General features: G+C 39.6%; 1 protein-coding gene across 1 annotated transcript in view; it reads left to right on the forward strand.

Annotated features, from left to right (window-relative positions):
• Positions 1–19,427, forward strand: part of GALNT12 (polypeptide N-acetylgalactosaminyltransferase 12) — a 46,430-nt gene that overhangs the window by 23,200 nt on the left and 3,803 nt on the right. The window contains exons 6-9 of the mRNA XM_042048677.1: positions 2,914–3,090; positions 5,678–5,809; positions 12,659–12,772; positions 18,940–19,095. Of these exons, the coding sequence (XP_041904611.1) occupies positions 2,914–3,090; positions 5,678–5,809; positions 12,659–12,772; positions 18,940–19,095 (579 nt within the window). The remainder of the gene's footprint in view (positions 1–2,913; positions 3,091–5,677; positions 5,810–12,658; positions 12,773–18,939; positions 19,096–19,427) is intronic.

Genomic DNA, 19,427 nt, shown 5'->3' on the forward strand with positions numbered 1-19,427 from the left:
TGGACCAAGGCTTAATATGCCTGTGGTCTGTCCTTCAGCCCACCATGTGCAAAAAGGCCTTTCTTTTCAGAAATGTTATTGCCCATAAGCCTGGATGATATGCCTCAGAACACTCGGGGTCTTCTCTTTTGCAGTATTTTTGTATTGCTTCTTTTTGTCTGGATCTGGAGCTCTGCCTTGTGTTGAGAACACCCAGGATGGGTCCACGTGTCTGGGGTGCCTCTCCACCCAGCCAGCTTCCAGCAGATTGTGCATAAGCACCACAGTGGGGGCTCAGCCACAAGTCATCAAGAAAAATTGTAGCAGAGAGAGCAGCAGAAACAAAGTTTTCCACATTTTGCCCTTTTTTAGGATGTGGCATCCTTTTTATGTTTTTTATTTCTTCCAGAAAGTCTTAAAATGTTAGCATGAGCTGGTAGAGCTTTTATTCTTTAGCATTCAATGACCCAGCACTAGGTCAATTGTCTAGAGACCTGGCAGGGATGGTGATCCCAAGGCGAGATCTGAACATTTTCTGTAGGTTTTCATAATGCTGCCATCTGTCTCTGAAAACAAAAGATGCCAATAGCATGCATCAAGATGAAAGTGAAAGTAAAAAAAGGAATGTCACCCTGTTTTCTTATTGAAGTGAAGGAAAAATGTGTGCTTTTGTAATGAGAGCTGTGAATTAGCCAGACCTAGTCAAGAAACAAATCTGCACGTATGTGAGCTTGCAAAATATACATGAAACCTAATATGCTTTTCTGTTACAGAAGGTTGAACTAGTTTTATGGGGAACCTTCTGCAGAGCCACTTATTTAACACTTAGTAATCAATGTTAGTTTCTCTGTTAAATTCCTTGCTTTATTTTATGGCTGTTCATTTGTACCCGATTTTATATAGAGGTCATAATGTTTTCCATTAAAATGAAAGCAAATAAACCTTATGAGCTTTTTTTTTAGCTAAAATATATTTAATTTTCTTTTGTGATAGGAGGAGAAGATAATTTTTGTACTTTTTTTATGGAATACATAGAATTTAGTGAGCATTGCTTAGCAGCCTACAGTTATTTTTTAGAGAGCTTTAATTATTAAAAATTCAGCTGTTATGGAATTCTCTTTTTGTCATCAATTTAACAGAGGTATGGTCAGTTTGTTTCATTCCTTTGATGTTGCTATCCAAAACCAAATCAGTGGAGATGACACTCATTGATTTCCAAATTTAGAAATTTGAGAGAAATTCTGAGTAACTTTAAAAAAAGCCCTTAAAGTTAGCAGTCTAAAACCAAGTCCTATCCTGTGTGAGCTGAAAGCCTTCATCTTTTTAGATCCCTAAAAGTTCTGGAGAGAGAGGTGGGAAAAGTCCTGTCACTGATCTTTTGACACTGTTAGCAACAGAGCTTTTATTTGCTGCCTCATAGCTTTCACTCCTGCCGTGTTCATTTGAATAACATATAATTAAAAATGTATGTCTTATACAAGAAGGTTGTCAGGGAGCAGACCTCTACCCCTTAAACCTATCCCAGCTAATTTCCTTTGTCTTCCATTTACAAAGGAATGATGAGCTGCCATTTATGCATGGTTGAATACATGAGCAGAAGTCTAAATCTTTTATGGAAAGTCTATCAGAGCCATTGGTGACAGCCTCAAATTAGTTCAAGTAAAGCAACATGTCCCATCTTTCTCCCATCTGACTAAATTTCAGAAACCTTGTTTCAGGCACCCTCCAGAAACAGGCTGTCTGCCATGTTGTGGTCACAAACAATATTAAATAGGAAATACCCAGCTGTGCTTTCCTTTCAGGTAATCAGACTTGAGGTCAGAACGGGTGACGGGAAAGTGGCTGTGTAGATGAACTGCCAAAAGTCCTTGGTTTTCAGAGGAGAAGGGTGTAATTACAAGAATGTGCACAGAGTGCTGAGGCTAATGGATCCACTTGGTGGTTGTTTCTGGATTTTATCTTATGGGCTGTACATTTCCCGACCAGGGGAGCCAGAGAGGCCGGAGGCTATCTATCTCTCCTCAAACCAGACCTTCAGAGCACAAGGGCAGAGTGGTGGTTGGCAGAGTTCTGCCAATTCCACGTTCAGGTGCAAGTACTTCCTTGGCATGAAGCAGGAATATTGGTTTAGATAGGGGAGGTTGTTTCATTGTTGTCAGTTGGACCGCCATAAGTTAGTAGAAGTATTTTGCTTTTTCTTTTCATGTGTTGGTTCTGGGGTACCATTCCTACCTTTCCAAGGGAAAAGATTAGTGTCATCACCAGGCACCTCTGTCTCCCTTCTAGATTGGTAAATGTACAAATGGGAGCACGACTGACTGTTCTTCAGTGATATAACAAGCGTACCTGTTTTGTCAAGTCAGCTTTCCAGTAGAATATATAGATGATATATAGATGTATAGATTTCTGGTAAGAATTAGTTATCAGCTATCGGTTTCTTTCCGAGATAGCTATTTACATGGTTAATTTGAAAAAGAAACATGCTCCTCTCTTCTCTCTCGTCTCTTCTCTCTCGTCTCTTCTCTCTCGTCTCTTCTCTCTCATCTCTTCTCTCTCGTCTCTTCTCTCCTATTTCTCTTTATTTTTTATTTTTCTTCTTTTTTCTTTTTTTCTCTTTTTTGACAATGTCTGCATAACTTATATTGTAGACCACATCGTATCATGAGAAAATAAAATTAAGAAAGGAAATTGCTCTCCAGATAAAACCAGAGATGTGGTTATCTCCTTGTGAACCCAGAGCTAATTACTAAGAGCAACAAGGATGTAATTTTTTCCAGTTTAGTCATCAAATGAGACACAAAATTATTGTTTGTGTTACTTGTAGTATGGTGTATTCTTGAGATGGTGTTATTCTCACACAGGCTTATTGTTACTATATCCTTGAGCTTGCAGAGACTCAAATTAATGATACACACAATGTCATTCTTTGCTCAGATATGGCAGTGTGGAGGAAGTCTTGAGATCCATCCTTGCTCCCATGTAGGTCACGTTTTCCCCAAACAAGCTCCGTACTCACGGTCCAAAGCTTTGGCAAACAGTGTGCGTGCAGCTGAAGTGTGGATGGATGAATACAAACAGCTTTATTACCACCGCAACCCACACGCTCGCCTGGTGAGTTCAGCTTCATTGTTCCTGCAATTTCGGTAGCGTTTGTTTTCAACCTACTAACTATTGATTAAGCTAATATTTAACAGGAAGTGCTTTTCATGTTTATTTCTTATTTCTTCTGAAACTTCTTCCCAGGCATAGAATAAGTGTATGATTTTTAATTGCTTGGAAAAAATTAGAAATTCTGTAAGAGTACAAGGTGGCCCAATCTGTGTCAATATTAAATGAATGAATTAATAAATGAAAGAATAACGTGAAGTGAGGTGATCAAAGCAAGGAGAATTGTGCACTTCTGGGAAATGCCTGATACAGGATTCTCTCAAAAAGAATTATAGACACACAATTAATGAATGCAAATCAACACGTTTCAGTGGACAGTAGTACAGCATGGTAACAATCTTTAGCAAAATTACCTGTCTTGTGATAATTGTAAAACTTTGGACTGATATAAAATAAAATAGATTTTTCTGTTTGATTTACTGTTCCACCATGTTTAGTTAAGAAAAAAGAAAAAAAAGCAAAACCAAAATCAATATTAAAAAGATTAATTAAAATCAGTCGTGGGAGCTCAGATGAAAATGTTCCTAATAAAATGTTTCAAGTATCAGTTCTGTTGATTTTGGAGGTTCTTTTAAGTTAGTGTTTATATTTGCCTTGAAATGAAAATACAAGATCATTTGTTGCAGAATTTTTAAGGATAATTATTACTGTGAAAACTGAGTATGTCAGAACAGTAAAGCAGTGTGCAAATTCATAACTTGGATGTATTTATCATGAGGGGCCTGAAGGCTGGAAGACAGTAACACTGCAATGTCCTTACAGTGTCTAGAAAGGAATTAAATGAACTTCTGGCACAAGGTCCAAAATTCAGGCCCCAGAAAAATCATTGTCTGCTGTTGCTTGTTTCTGGAAGGGCCTGATCTCTCCAGAATGATCTCTCTGCATGGAAAGTTTGCGAAACACTGCCTTTCTGGTTCTGTGTCTGGGGTGGGCTGCTGGGCACCTGTCTTTCTGCACTGGATCAGAGCTGAGGGACCAGTGTGGGGCACAGGGAGTCCCCAGCTCATCTGAATGGCCAACCCCAATAGACACACCAGGGGAAAACTGCTCTTGAAAACAAGAGGCTTTTAAAAGATATGCTGGAGGATGCTGGAGAAGATGACTTTGGTTAGCTTTCATCTTGTGTTTCTTTGGATTAAATTGGGTAATTAGATTATTATAGTCCACACATTTGTAATAATTGGTTTACGTTAACATCGTAAAAGCCATTTAGGTTTTATTATCAGAGTCTGACTTGGAGAGAAATATGGCATTCACCCATAGGCAACGCCAGGCTGATTTCAGCTTGTCATACACAAAAAAGAGCAATAAACACTGACAATTTTTCTTGTAAAGTGCTGGGAATCTTACATTACATGTGTGTAATGACAGAGCTTTAACTTTAAAGGATATTTCTGTGACAGTATGGGAAGTTTCGTGTATTGTCTTTCTGTAACACAGTGGATTCAAGCTGAAACTCATGCGGGTTTTTTTTCCCCATATCAAAACAGCTGCTGCTAAACTTTAGTTTCCATAATACTCTGTGCACCACTTGTTGCAGCAGTTGAGTTCACACCTTTTTACTTCATCAAACCCAAATATTCAGTTCTGTAGCATAAAAGGAAAATGATTGATGCTGCAAAAATTGGTTCCGTGAAGTTTCACTTCAAGATTAACGTTCAGACCTCTGAGCTAATACATCATGCTGTTTGTTTATTCAAACAGGCATCTCTGCCTCTGCTTTACAACTGCTTTGTGTTTTCAGTGGTATTTCCACAACTTTGAGAAATGCAAATACATTTGTGGTCTGATGTAAGAGTGCGTCAAGTGACCTGTAAAAATCTGGGGGCTGCAAACACTATCTCATACCTGACTATCTGAAGTCCCTAGTCAATACAAAGAGAGGCTTTTGAAGACAGACATAAAAAGATGTGAACTCTGCTCCAATCCATAGACGGGGAAAAGTCTGCAGTGAAAGCTTTTCTCTGGAGGTTTAAGATTTCATACTCCCCACCCCTCAAAAGGATGAAGTTCAAAGGATGCATTAGCAGATTTTACGAATTTCATCACTTAAGTGTAAAACTGTACAGGTAATTTGCAAATGGATGGTGGTATAATTTAAAATCCTCAAGATTCATTCTCTGCTTTTGAGATTTTCAATTATCTATCTAAAGGAAGTTTTATTTTCCAATATGCCTTCTCAGTCTCCAGCAATCTGTATTCAAGGGCTTCCTCACTTGCAGATTCAGGGAGTTTGCTCAGACAAACTGTCTTCTAGAATATTTTAAAGTTTTACTTGCACAGTTCCAATTCTTTTTTGTCAACATTTAACAAATGTAAGGATAATGAAATCAAATCCGGCACCCAAACATGGTGATTTTTCCTGGCTAGAAATCCTACTCATCACTGTAGCATACGGTTCCTAATAATGTATACAGATAATTTAAAAGAGCATCTGTTCTGGATCGGGTTTTTTTAATCTTTTTTTAAATTTTTTTTTTCTTCTTTTTTTTTTTTTTTTATTTTTTTTTTTTTTTTTTTTTTTTTTCAGGAGCCATATGGAGATGTGACAGAAAGGAGACTTCTACGAGAGAAGCTGAAATGTAAGGACTTCAAATGGTTCTTGGAGAACGTATATCCAGAACTTCACGTACCCGAGGACAGACCAGGTTTCTTTGGAATGGTACGTGGCTGCTGAGAAGGGGGCCTACTTGCAGTTCTCTGAGCTCTCCTACTAAGTCAGTGTGAAGGTGTTTTTGTGCCAAAATTAGTGCCAGAATTTGGTAGAATTCAGTTAAAATTGGTGGACTTTAAAATGTGGTTTCTATCAGAATCTTTATTTAAGGGAATGATGTTTATGAAGGAGTTCTGTGACAGAGTAGGAGAACAGGCAAGGTTGCCAGGAATTACTCTTTTTAAGTGACATCTTGGGACTGTTAAAGGCAGCAAAGAATGAGGTGTTTATTTCTTGAAACGTTGCATAACAAAAAAAGAGAACAGTAAAGTGTTTTATTTTAGTTGTTGAATTGAAAAGGAAAAGAGTGTTCTTTAACACATGTGTTTGTACATTTTGTCTGATGAAAACTATGATGCTCTGGTGGTGGGAAGAAGAGCTGGTGCTTCCAGATCATAGGGGATTCTGTATATCAAAACCAACATATTATTAATTTTTAATCTGGAGGTCACTTTAGACCAGCAAGGGTTCACATGCAATGGGTTCAATATCAGAATCCTCTTCTCTTTTTAAGAGTTGATAGCTCTGTATGCTTCTTGCAGCTTACAAATAAATATAAACTATAGCTCCATGTACATCCATAGCTCCATTACTGCAATCTCATTTGGAAGGGATGAAGGCAGAGATGTTGCAGCAAATACCTGTTTCCTCTGAAAAATCACCAGATACCTGCTGCATGTTAGGAACACAAAACTGCACCTTTCCACCAGGCAAAGATGTATCCAATACCTTCCTGATTACCAATGCCACACTGACTTAAAAGTACTTTTGCCGGTAACTCGATCACTCTGCAGATCCAGCTAAACTGCATTCCCACACTGCTGCATCACATCCAGCCCTTGTCTTGCTGCCATCTGCCCTTCAGTTACTCAGCCTCTGCTGAATCTCCTTCAGGAGTGGAAAAAAAAATCTAATCTGGATCGGGTTGGACATACAAAACATTCAGGACATATAAAACATTCAGGAACCAAGTCTCCCCACAGTCTGCCCTAACAGCTTTGTAACTTATTGAATGAAAAAGATCCTAGTGGGGAAATGCTGTGGTTTCCCTTGGGGAACTGTATTTCCCCTGGGGAGCTGTGGGAGTTCCCACAGGGAGTGCACCAGCTGTCAGAAAAGCCCTTAGGAGCCTCTGGGAGAATTGCCACCCTCCTCCATTTGTCTTGGAGCTTGCAGGAGAGGTGGTATCTGTGTGATCACTGGCGTGGAAGGTATTACCCACCATTATCCAGTATCTTGAACAAACCCTGGTACAACATTGCTTCTGTTTTTGCTCTTTTCTGCTGGATTTCCACTGACAAGGTCTGAGACTGTTGAAGCAGTAAGATATTGTAAGACTTACCTTCCAGGAGCATTTCAGGAATTTTATTCTTCCCTCCACCCCCATCCTTCCCCCTCCAAAAGAAAGGGTTAGACTGGTGCCAGTGATAGTGCTTCAGCCTCCTGGGGAAGAGAAGGGATTTGTGCAGTTTCTTTTATGATTTAATTGTCATTCTCAGGTAAAGGGTTGACAGTACCTAGAAATAATAACTCTTGTTCAGAGCTGCTTGAGGTATCTAGAGTGTAATTTAGGTGTGCTCTATATATTTCTCTAAAAACAATTCATAAATGCTGTCATCTAGTCGTGAGCATAATAAGAATACACCACTTTTTGGGAGGAGGAAGAATTTAAAATGTGATTGAAATACAGTTGTACTCTGAGAAACTGAGAGTGCAGAAATGACACCTACTGATTCAGCTGATTTGTGGATATTGAGTCCCATCTGCTAGCTTCAATGAATCACTGATGGTGTTCTTTACTCCCGCCTTAGCTGTGCAGTGCTTTTCTGGTCCACAAAAATACTGTGTTTAAAAGTGTCAGCTTTGGTAATAGCTCAACTTAGTGTGAGGTTATTTAATTGTTCAAAGAGAGTATGGGGATTTTTACCTCCCTTAAAAATCTTTTTACTTTTGAACTGAAGTTGAAAATGTTTCTAAGATTACCCATACATCACCCATGTGTTATTCAAACAGAGTCAAGAATTATTGAGCAGCATTCAGTGCTGTGGACTGACAAGCAGACTCTTGTGCTACATTTTTTTTCTTGATACATAGATAAAAATATCCATACTACCCTTAATTGTCTAAAAGGCTAGCTGCCTAAAACTTTACTTAAACATACTGAATTATGAACCTTTTTGCCTGAGATATGATTGCTTTCCTGCAAACTGCCTGAGACCTAGAAATGAGATAAATATCTTCTTGCTTCTTCTTGGGCTTCAAGCAGCTCTGGAACTTTGTGGGACATGAACCTTTTGACTTGAATAATTTCTTTGCGGGGGCAGGAAGGAGTGAAGCTGGTAGGCACTCAGTGGGTTAAAATAAGAAGATGTCAGCACTTCTGGAAAGGCTGATAATACCTTTTAGAGCACTGATGTATCCTTTTCTGGCACAGCATCTGGTTTGGCCATCCTTCAGCATGTACTTACTGGCAGAGTGGATAGCTGTGCTTTGGTAGGTGTGAAATTGTAACAAGACTTGAGCCCCAGTTCTGCACAGATTGCCCACCTAGACAGCACAGACTAGGTCAGCTTACAAATCCTAGCTACCCTGGGAAGGGATGGTGTGGGCATCTGTAGGAAGAACTTTGAGCCAGCTGGTGTGCTCAGTATTAGTCAGTCTGGTGACACTGCTGCATTGTGCATCTGGATGAAGACAGAGGAACTGGGCAGCTCTGTGATCTTTTCATGTTATTGGTGACCGTGGAAAGGCATGGCTGCAAAGCAAGGGAATAGTCAGGGCCCTTCTCTCCTCTAAGGTACATATTAGGTATTGTTGGAATTGAGGTGCATATCTGAGGATAAAGAGTATGGTCAGTCAGTGAATTTGGCTTTGAACTTGGCATCAAGATTATTTTTAAAAAAGAGAGGTGACACAAAAATCGGGATTTTGCTCTAATTTTCTGTACGTTTGGTCGCTTGGCAGTGAGACTATACTACGTTCTGACACCATAAGTTTTTCTTTGTTCTTCTCAGTTTCTAGCTGATATTTCTTCCAGCTGAATGTGAAGCAACTAAGCTGATAGATTTCTGTTGTGACTTTCCATCCAGTTGCTCTTTCTGCCATCTATCTGTAAAGGCATCTGTCACTGACTGAATCAGCTGGGAAATCAAAAACTTGAATTTTTCTTTTGACAGCTTCCTTCCCCATTTTCCTCCATGACCATCTCATCTTCATTTCCAAGTGCTCAGTCATAATTTTCTTTTAATTTAGGCTAGATATAACCTTAAAAAAAATCAGAAGGAAGATTTTAAACTGTGCCTTTAAAACTATGAAGAATTTTGTTTTGCTGCATCATGAAAGAGAACATTATTTAAATTATCTAAAGAACACATGGTATATATGGTCAGGCTTGTAGAATAAGAGAGCAATGTGGTTTAAATTACATAATCAAAGATATTATTGCATGTCTGTTGTTCCAAGTTCTCAGAGGTATCGGGGTCCCTTCTCTAGGATATACCTCTAAAACTGCATTATAATCCAATTTGTAGAGCTGCCACTTGAGATTGAAATGGTAGCCAAGTTTAGGACTGACTAGATCTGGAGATCTTATGCCCATCACAGGAAAACATGCACCACTTGGTTGGCTGTACAGCCTCTGAAAGCTTGGGAGAGGCTTTCTAAAAGGAATTCAAGTGTTTGATAGTAATCTCAAGTGAACATACCATTGTTTGAACCACATGTTTATATGTTTTTGAGCCTCCCAGGGAGATCTGGACTTGCTGGGGTGAGCCAGGGAATCCAACAGCAGTGTGTGGGTCTTACAGAGGATTTTAGTTATCAGTGCCTTTTCAGCACTGGCCTTAAGAAGTTAACAGGTGATATGACAATAGCATTCACTCAGTAGAATCATTCCCTGTGACTCCTTGGATTACCTTTGAGGTAAAAGCTTATGTTTGATCAGTACTAGTGAAGCTGTTTGGCTTGCTGCAAATTCATATCTTACTGTGTCCCACAGTATCATCTGTCCATATCACTAATAGATCAGCACCACTGCCACACTGGCAGAATAAAGAGGATTCTGATCTATTTTGTGGATATAGAGGAAGGTTGGCAGCGCTCCACTGGCCATATTTATCAACCAATGTAATGAAGGTTTAATGTCAAAAATCTGTTGTTGATAGTTTGTTTACAATGGACGTTGTCTTAAAAAAATGCAAGCCCAAACTAAGAATTATTCATAGAATGACATCTGTATTGTGTAGTTATATGCAAGAGTCCAGATGTTAGGAAACAACAGATTTAAATTTCTCCAAGCAGTACAGGATAAGGTCTAAGGTGAATATCTCAGCAGTTGCTGTTTGTTACCTGTCTCAGCCTCCGAACAGTGGTAACTACATGGCATGTGAGTAACACCAGCAATGTTTCAATAGGAGACACATGCTGTAGAAAGACACAGCCAATAGTCCTGCATGGGTAGAATGTTGTAGATCTGAACGATGTGTTTCAACGGCAAGGTGATCAACATTTTTTCTTGCTTCTGTTTCTCTAATGCAGCACTCTGCAAAAGAACTAAGGTAAGTCACAGAGAAAATTTTGTTCTTATTGCATGACTTGTTTATAGTGGATGTGGGAATAAACATAGCTTCAAAAATGAGTGTATGATCACTGTTTTGATAGAGCTGTTGTACATAAAAGAAACTTAAACTGTATATTCTCATTTAACAAGAGAGAAATATTTTGCAATTTCTCTCATACTTTGTTTCTGCCCTTGAACAGAGAGTAGGTTTGTGGTTTTTGTTGTTTTTTTTTAATAAATGATGCTGCAGCCAGATTTTCAAATCTTTCTGTGTCATTTCAGATCAGGTAATTTAAAAGCTTTGAATATACTATTCCTACTAATTAGATCTTAAATACAAATTGGACTTCCTGATGTAGTGTGGGTATATCTACCAATGTCTGACAAAATAGAAGAGCCAGGTCAAAATATAGATCATGTATGTGTAGGAGAATGTCAGCACATATTACAAGCATTTATGCATGAAACAGAAAAAGGAGAGAACATAACATGGTAACACCCTGGAGTACAGCCTCATGTTCAAACCATCTGAAATGAAGCTTAAGTTTAGTAAGCTTTTACACAGCTTTTGTTGTTTGTGTTTGAGCATTGAGTAACATGCATAGGAGAGTTACTGTAGTTCTGGTGGTGCACGGCATTTTCAAATAGATTATTTAAAAATTCAGGCCCCAAATGGGAGCTCACACTTGAGCGCGTGCCAGGGGCTGATGGCAAAGAGCAGTAGTGAAGGCATTGGATTGCCTGGAAGGGCATCATGGATAAGGGCTTTGCTGCCCTTGTAGCCAGTAGACAGACAAGCAGAGTCATACATTATTAAACATACTAATGGGAGACCCTCTGTTCCTGAAGACAGTTGCTGACAACAACTGTAGAGATAAAATTACCATTTTATGTGGTTATGACTTTTAAGTTGATGTCTCCTGATGTAGAATGTAGAAACATGAGAAGCTTATTGTTTGGTTTATGTAGTTCCATGGCAGTGTTAAAAATAGTCTGTGTAAGACGCTTCTCTTTCCTGTTTTTCTAAGTGTAATTCTTGCCTCCTATTAGGAAGGTAAACAAAATGTTTTCTTTTGACTGTTCAAGGAGGGTTGCAGTGGTCTAATGTGGGAGTGAGCACAAAGCAGTGGAAAGAGGATGTTGGGTAGCACTCAAAGTAGAAGTTGGCAAAGCAAACATAGATAGAACACAAATATTAAATTTTCCAACTTGTGTGGTTTGCTCTGTGGTGGGTTTAGGCCCTGTAGTTTGTCTTTTTTGTTTGGTTTTAGCCTCCTGCAATCCCTATGTGTCTGGTTATTTTCCACATTAAGAACTCAGGATTCGATTATCATGACTAGGGAAGAGCAGTGAAATTACACCTTGCTGAACTAACTCTTCTGAGATTTACTCTGCTTGTTCCTTTTGTCTGTGATATAATTACACTCAGTAACAGGGGCATTCAGCTTCTTGTTTACAGAACTTATTCTGCTCTGTGTAATTTCAAATTTGGTTATGTGGCTAATACCGGGAATCAGTGGTTATGTCATTGTGTATTTTCAATTACTTTTGCCTCCTGAATACTTAAATGCAAATCCTTGTTAACTAGCCTGCTGTTTTTAAAGTTAGCTAACTTAATATTTTAAAATTTAATCTAAAAGTTATGCACCTCTTCTGTCAGAGATCAGCAACATGAGTAAAGAGCATTTAATACCACACCTAGTGTCTCTTTCCAAAGATACATTTTTGCCTACTTTCATGATTTCTGATTCTAAAATCTTTCTTGTTCTGCCTCAAGAGGGTACTGGTGTCCTTTAGAGAACAAATCCTCCTAACATTTCACATTTGACAAACTGAGAAAAGTGTGTAGTCATCTTTTCATAAGAAAATTGAACAAATAGATCCTGGGGGAAGAAGGCATGGCAGACTCTTGTTCTGCATGAGTTGCTGGCTTGTTGGGTTTCAACATAGTTTTTCATAGTTTCTACCTATTTCCTTTGCAAATACATTGGAACACAGTGTCGTTCCTAGGGGAAGCCATCGTGTCTGCCTTCTTCAATGCTCAAAGTCAAGACGATCCAGACAGTTTTATTTCACATTAGTCTGAGAAATTTTACCATTCCATCCCTTTGATCTATTCCAGTTAATGTGCACCAGCTTTGGGATGGATCTCAGAGCCCAGCAGGAGGGGTGTAGAGTGACTACAGAATACCTTCCTTACTTTAGACTAATATTTTAAGATATTCTTTTGTTTTGATTAGCTGAAGAATAGAGGAATGGAAAACTTCTGTTTTGATTATAACCCTACAAATGAACACCAAGTAACTGGACAGAGGGTCATACTCTACCCATGCCATGGCATGGGACAAAATCAGGTAAGAATAATGTTTTATTTTCACTTTGACTAACACTTATGGTTGTAATGTAAGGAAGTGTGGTAAAGTCATTGCAGTAATGCTCAGAGCATGTGTTGCCAACAAGAAGGTGATCTTAGCTCAAGTTTTAATTCTTGCTCTAAATGCTTTTTATTTTGATGTATCTTCAGGTCAGATTTTCTTCATTCTGAAGATGTGTCTACCCAGCCCAGGGAACTCATGCATACCTTTATTATGCCTTTCCACAGGGCTCCTTAGCAGGGGTTAATAATACATCAGTGCAGCTATAGTGTTCACTCATCTCCAAAACCCCTCTGAGCTTCTGTCTGTCCATGCCTCTAAAACTCTTAATAACATTGCCAGCCTCACCTAGTTCCACCTCTGTCTGTCATCATGTCTCTTCCTTGTGGTGCTTGTATAACTCCACAAGAGGTTTTGGACCACATCTTCTCCAGTACTACACTCTACAGAAATGTCCTCCTGGGCTTGGACTCCACAGTCCTGGAGAGAAGGGGTTCTCTTTAACACTTCCATTCTTGCTCTCTTGGTTTTAAGTTCTGAAGCTGAAAATGCTGGTGTCTTTGTCCATGTTGACTGAAACTGTGTGCAGCAGTGGTTAGAGTTGATGCCCATAAACTTCTCTGCGTAATGCCATGGTAAAAGTGTTGTGGGGCACTGTGTGCCAAGCTAGAATGGCTGTTTTGCATAGTTTTGAGTGACCACCCTCCAGAATTGAAGTTTGGTGTTTGGTGTGGGGTGTGTACTTGCCTGTCTATCTTCATTTTTGGCTTCTAACCCAGATTAGACTAAACACAGTACTTGAAATACGGTCTCATCAGTGACAAGTACCAAAGGTTTTGTGAGACCTCTGGTACATAACCCTATGTCAGCTTGAGTGGCTTGACTGTTTGGGTCCTTTTTTAAAAGAAATTAATCCAAACATGCAAGTAGGAATGTTTGGAAAAAAAAGAAAAAAAATGAAAACAAAGTTTGGAAAGAAACCAGAGATGTGCCAGATAAGCTGTGTACCTGCTATCATTCTGAATTCTGCTTTTAAAAAACCATAAAAGCTTGAGGAGTGTTAAACAAGTCTGTATTGAGGAGAAAGCTTCTAATATGAATTACATTTTGCATGAGAAAGGGAAAAGAAACAACAATGTACTTCAGATCTTAAAAGGAAATAGATTTGTTGATGATAGCAAGTTTATTGCCTAATATTATAACTAGAACTACTTAGTATTATTTATTAGCTCTTGTTTGGTTTATGTCTTAAGTTTCCTAATATTTCTGCCCTGAAGGCCAATATGTGGGGGAAGGCAGGAGGAGAATCTTGCACCATAAAAGCCAAAGCATCTCAATACTGACAGATGTATGCCAATTATGCTAAGCCCCACCTCATCCCTTTTACTCCCTCAGTTCAGTTTCATGCCCAAGTTAAGCATACTTCTACAGATCTGTATAGAAGAGAAGTTAACAATCAGATAACCCTGTCAAGCCACTTTCTTATAAGTAAGAGTTGATTGCTTTTGTAGATTAAGAAGTATTTCATGTATAGGATTACCTGGTAACATGCCAAAGGTATTTATAGATATTTTTTTTCCTTGTATGGCAAATTACAAAGAGGAGAGGGGTTGCATTTTTTGTATTTCTCTGAGCAAAGAGTTTGCTTAAATTTCATCCCCCGCCAAAAAATAAAGGCATAGGATAAAGGGTGAAAGCAAAAGAGAAGTATAATTGAGAGATGAATTGTCATGGGATGACATTTTTACGGTTATCCTTTGTTTAGCTAGCACTAAGAGATTAACTGAATTTACTGCAAGATATCACATCACTGGATATTAATGCTCTTCCATCTCTGCTGATGGTGCAATGCATCTGTGTACCTGCGGTAGCAGGCGCCAGGCTGAAAGCAGCGACACTCTCGGAGCTGTGCAAACCACTCCCTCTGCTGGCATGCGAGCAGGAGGAGGAAGGAGAAATGGAGAAACTACCTGACTGCAATATAAACCAATAAAGGAAAATATGAGATGACTCAAGAGAACTGTAGAGCCTGAGGAGGGAAGGCCAGACACAGGAAATGGGTAAAACAAGACTAGTGAAATGGACAAAAGCATGGGACGGCTGGCAGGAGCCAGGGAGAAAGGGCCAAGGTGACAAAGGACAGTAATAATTTGGGATAGAGGTTCGGCAACAGGTGATGAGCATGATAGAGGAAAGAGTAAGACAGGGAGTGAACCAAGCAGAGTCTTTGGAGAACATTTTAGTGGAAAGGGGCAGCGTCACTGAACATCGGAGCTGAGATACCAGTTGCAAACGGGGGCGTGAGTAGGGGTGATAGGTAGTTGCAAGAGAATAAGTGGACAGCAGGAAGAGTTATGGGTGGGGGGGACAGAGGAAGGCTAAAATAAGACAAGATGTAGAAACACAAGTGAGATGTGAAATGAAGTTGGGGTTGCTGGACTTGCAGATCACTTTTCTGGCTCATAAGCAGCTGTGAAACCTACCAGCAGGACATTTCTCTCCATTTCTTTCCTGTCCCACCACCTTGTGGACAGTCATTCTGGAAAGGTAGCAGGCTGTTCCTTGTGGTGTGAATTCCTAGGCAGGTGACACTGTCAGGACCAAAACAGTCAAATCTTCCACATTTACATCCATCACTGTCTGCTGATGAAATGATTGTGGCAAGCTTTGGTATTCCTCTAGTATCAACAACCACAGACGTTCAGAGATGTTTACTGACAACTGGCAGCCCTTAACTTTTTTTGGCCCCTTGGAAGGGAATCTGCCATCCTAATTCCAAACTCTTCCTGCCTTTTCTCCTTGAGTTTGTTCTCATCACTCCACTATTTACCTATATAGAGTTTTAGCAGCAAACCCTCATTCCAAGCTTCACCCCAGTTTCCTGTAGGGGACAACTGCAAAACTCTTCTCACTGGAAAAAAATCTCCACTTAGTGACCTCTGAATATTTGTGTGCACTGTGCCGAGAGGAGAGACCTCTGTGCTCTTGGTTAATTATAAGGTCCAGCACCTTCTCCTGTTTTACATCTCAGTGAATAAAACCACTCTCAGAAAACTAAAGTTCCTGGTAGTTTATTGCTGTTCTTCCTTGAATCCGTGGTCTAATTGAGAGGGTTTCCTTGACTCCTTTTGTGTGAGCATGAAAAATCTAACTGGAGGGTTTTTTTAGTTAGTATGTTCATTATCACAAGAAGGTGAGGATAACACTGTAGTGTTAAGAGCTGAGTGTATATGGAAGAGAGGCAGGAAATACACAAAACACTGGCTACTGATTGCTTGCATCTCAGGCTGCTTATGTTTTCTGGGAGTATGTGCCCCACACATGAGAATGAAAAGCTTTGAAATTCAACACCAGTAAGGCCCCTTGCCCTTCTTGGTATGGCTGGGAAGCAGTACAGAGGGCACCAATACATGATGGCAAGAAATCAACCTGATGTGATAAGAGGATGGGAAAACACTGACTGACAATGTTCTTCCCAGAATTCCCATTTGGAGCTGATATATTTGACGTAAATAGCGAGAGAGAAGCAAAGAACTTAGCAAAGCCCTTGGGTTTTCAGCAAGAAAGAGTATCAGACTTGCTAACCTCTCTGCTGGTTCTACCCATCAAGCGCAAACTTTCTCCTACATGCAAAAGAGCAGTAGCTAGGCACAGAGAAGGATGAAGGTGTGTTTCAGGGTCCAGTGAGGTAGCCAAAATCTGCTGCTGACTCCAGTACCAGTGAGACACTGATGCAGCTGAGGCATATCCTGTAGATTGTCCAGAAGCCAGAGACACTGAGAAAAAGGCCTCATCAAGTTTCCCAATAGCACTTAAGGGGATCTACTGATTCTCAGAAGGAAAGAAATGCAGCAAGGCTGCTAGTTATTCAGCCATGGATTAGTTTGAAAATGTTTCCTCTTTCTGCTGACAGAATGCAAGAAAAGGGAACTAAAAAACACTATACCTTTTGAGGAGGAAGAGATTTATTCCATGTATTACCAGAGCTTGGAAAAGCCTAAAGCCTGAAGTACTTATTCAGTTTGAAGCAGTGTAGGGTAATGAACTGTATTATGTTCATTGGGCAACAAGGCAGGAGTGCTTGGTTGCTAGTACGATAACCCCATTCCTTAAAGTTATCCAGAAATTAACCATTTTATTTGCTGTTCTTCAGAATTTGGTGCAAGTCCTTGAGAGACCATTCAGGAAAGATGTCAGTAGGGAGAAGTGCTCTGATCTAGTAGCTGCTCCATTTATTCTTGATGCATCTGGTACAGTCAGCAGCTTGCAGGCTTTCACTTATACAAATTGCTAAAGAGTTATTATGTCTAATAAATCCCCTAACGAGCAAGGCTCTAAATATGGCTTTGTGAAAGTGGCAGCTGTAAAAAGTGTCCATCCAAACACAACTGAGCAGAACTGAGGCTTTTTCTTTATTCACAAGCCATAGGATTAAAATGCATGTCCCTGTAGTTCACTGTGGCACCCAAAGTAGCAGGTTTTCCCTGTGCCAATCAGATACTGAACCTGGGAGTAAAGCCTAAAGGCCAGGGAATAGCCCCTGCCTATTAGGGAAAATAATAATAATAGGACCAATATTCACACAATTTACTTTTGTTGGTGGTGAGATTTTTTTTTTTTTTTGCATAAGGCAAATGTAAAGGAAGTGCAACCTTCACTGTGGGAACAGATCCTAGCAATAGTTTTCAAGGGAAAGTCATGGTCTCCAGGGTCTTATGTCAGCAGGGAGACTTCAAACCTGATGTTGCTTTCTCAAAACACTCATTTCCCTTTGTGGCTTACCACAGATGAATGGTGGTAAACAGGTGCATTCTGGAGGGGTTGGTCGCTTCCATCATTGCTGGAAAAGAAAAGCCATGAGGCTCCATATGGTGATGCAGTGGGGAGCATTGGTCAGTGTAAGGCTGTGACAGCCACCTTGGCAGAGAAATTCCTGATTGTGATAATGGGAGGGGTAAATTTAATGAAACAGCTACCATCAGTGTAGTCTAGATCAGAGCTCTTACACTTGGAAATGGATGGCTGCAGATTTTGTTATACTGAAACTCAATTTCCAGGTCCTCTTTCAAGGTTATTAGCCTTGGTGGTTGTTAAGGATGTTTTTGTGGTAAGTTCAAGTATATATACATTTCTGAAGTGGTACAGCCCCTTTCACAAAGTCTTACCATCTCCAGAGGTGAAACAAAACAAAAGAGGGTTCCTTCTCTCACTCATCCTTTTATTGGTCTCTGCTAATGCAGCTGTACTACGGGTAATAAGCAATTTTCTGATGTTTATAAAACTCTCCTCTACTTTATTGAGTATCATCTAAATCAGATCTAAACACACATCCGTGCACTATAGTCATCTAAATTATTCATAAGCGTGCTAAATACAAACAACTCTCAAACTCTGCTGCTCTTTAATGATGTCCAAAAGTTGGCAAATGACCATGATAAGTATAACATTTTGAAGAAGTCTTCCACCATAACTGCTACAGAAGCCAGGAGTTTCAGAGTATGTTCAGAACACTTCTGTAGAGTATCGTACAACAAGCAAAGGGAGTAAATTGTCTTTAAGGAAGTTTTGTTCGTGTTTAAAAGCAGCTGTAACTGATTTGCTTCAAATAATATCTTAAAACTTTAGAGAATAAAATGCTCATCACCATGCATCCTTAGGACTGGAAATGATCATTATAACTGGAAATGAACCTGGACCAAACTGCATTTGAACTATGCAGTGAGTAACTCCTTAGTTAAAAGTAACATTACTTTGTGATGACTGAATTAAGAAGACATAATGTCAGGCTAGAAACTGTTTTCCATCCTATTTTTAAGGGGGGTTTAGAAAGTGAAAGTCAAATAGTACAGTTGAATTTTGTAAATTCTTTAATGCTGGAATGCCTGTTTTCCAGGACATTTATTCAACATTTCATGCATTTTAAGTGCTACCAGAGTAAAGCAGTGCTGTGATGAGATTGATTTTCTGTAAAATAGTACGCAGCGGAAGTTAAGGACCCTTGAGTGCTTCTGGAAGAATTTCCCTTCACAATAGCAACTTTTACTTGTGAACCTAATTATAGTATCTTAGTATATGCTTCTTTTTAAGTACGCCCTGTGTACATATGAAATGACTGTTGTCCTTTGTTTCTTCTCTTGGGTTTGTAGTTTTTTGAGTACACATCCCATAATGAAATACGTTACAACACACGACAACCAGAAGTCTGTGCTGCAGTCGATTCAGGGACTGACTACTTGACAATGTACTTGTGTCAAGAAAATGTCCACAGCGTTCCTGAAAACCAGAAGTTTCTTTTCAGAAAGGTAAGTGTGCCTGCTTGGGTGTGGGTTTTTTTGGGAGTGGGTGGAAGGAGAATTGTTGAAGTTTTTAAATTTTTATCTTACTGCATACACATCATGCAGGCCACAACACTGGCACAAGTCTCTGGGAGAAATAGGGTATCTTGGCTTTTAATATCTGAGCACAGAAACAGGGTAGCAGGCAAAGAGTATTCCACTCATAAAGAACAGGAAGATGAGAGGAAGGAAAGCACCCTTGTTAACATCGAGGAGGCTGGGAACCTTCTCTCTTGCATGTCACCCCTACTGTCTTTTCCTGAGACTGAAGTGCCTCAATATAACCCTTCCCTAACCAG

This window comes from Corvus kubaryi, unplaced genomic scaffold (assembly GCF_017639235.1).
Source record: "Corvus kubaryi isolate FWS band 111438036 unplaced genomic scaffold, C.kubaryi_AGA036_p1.0 68, whole genome shotgun sequence".
Classification (NCBI taxonomy): domain Eukaryota; kingdom Metazoa; phylum Chordata; class Aves; order Passeriformes; family Corvidae; genus Corvus; species Corvus kubaryi.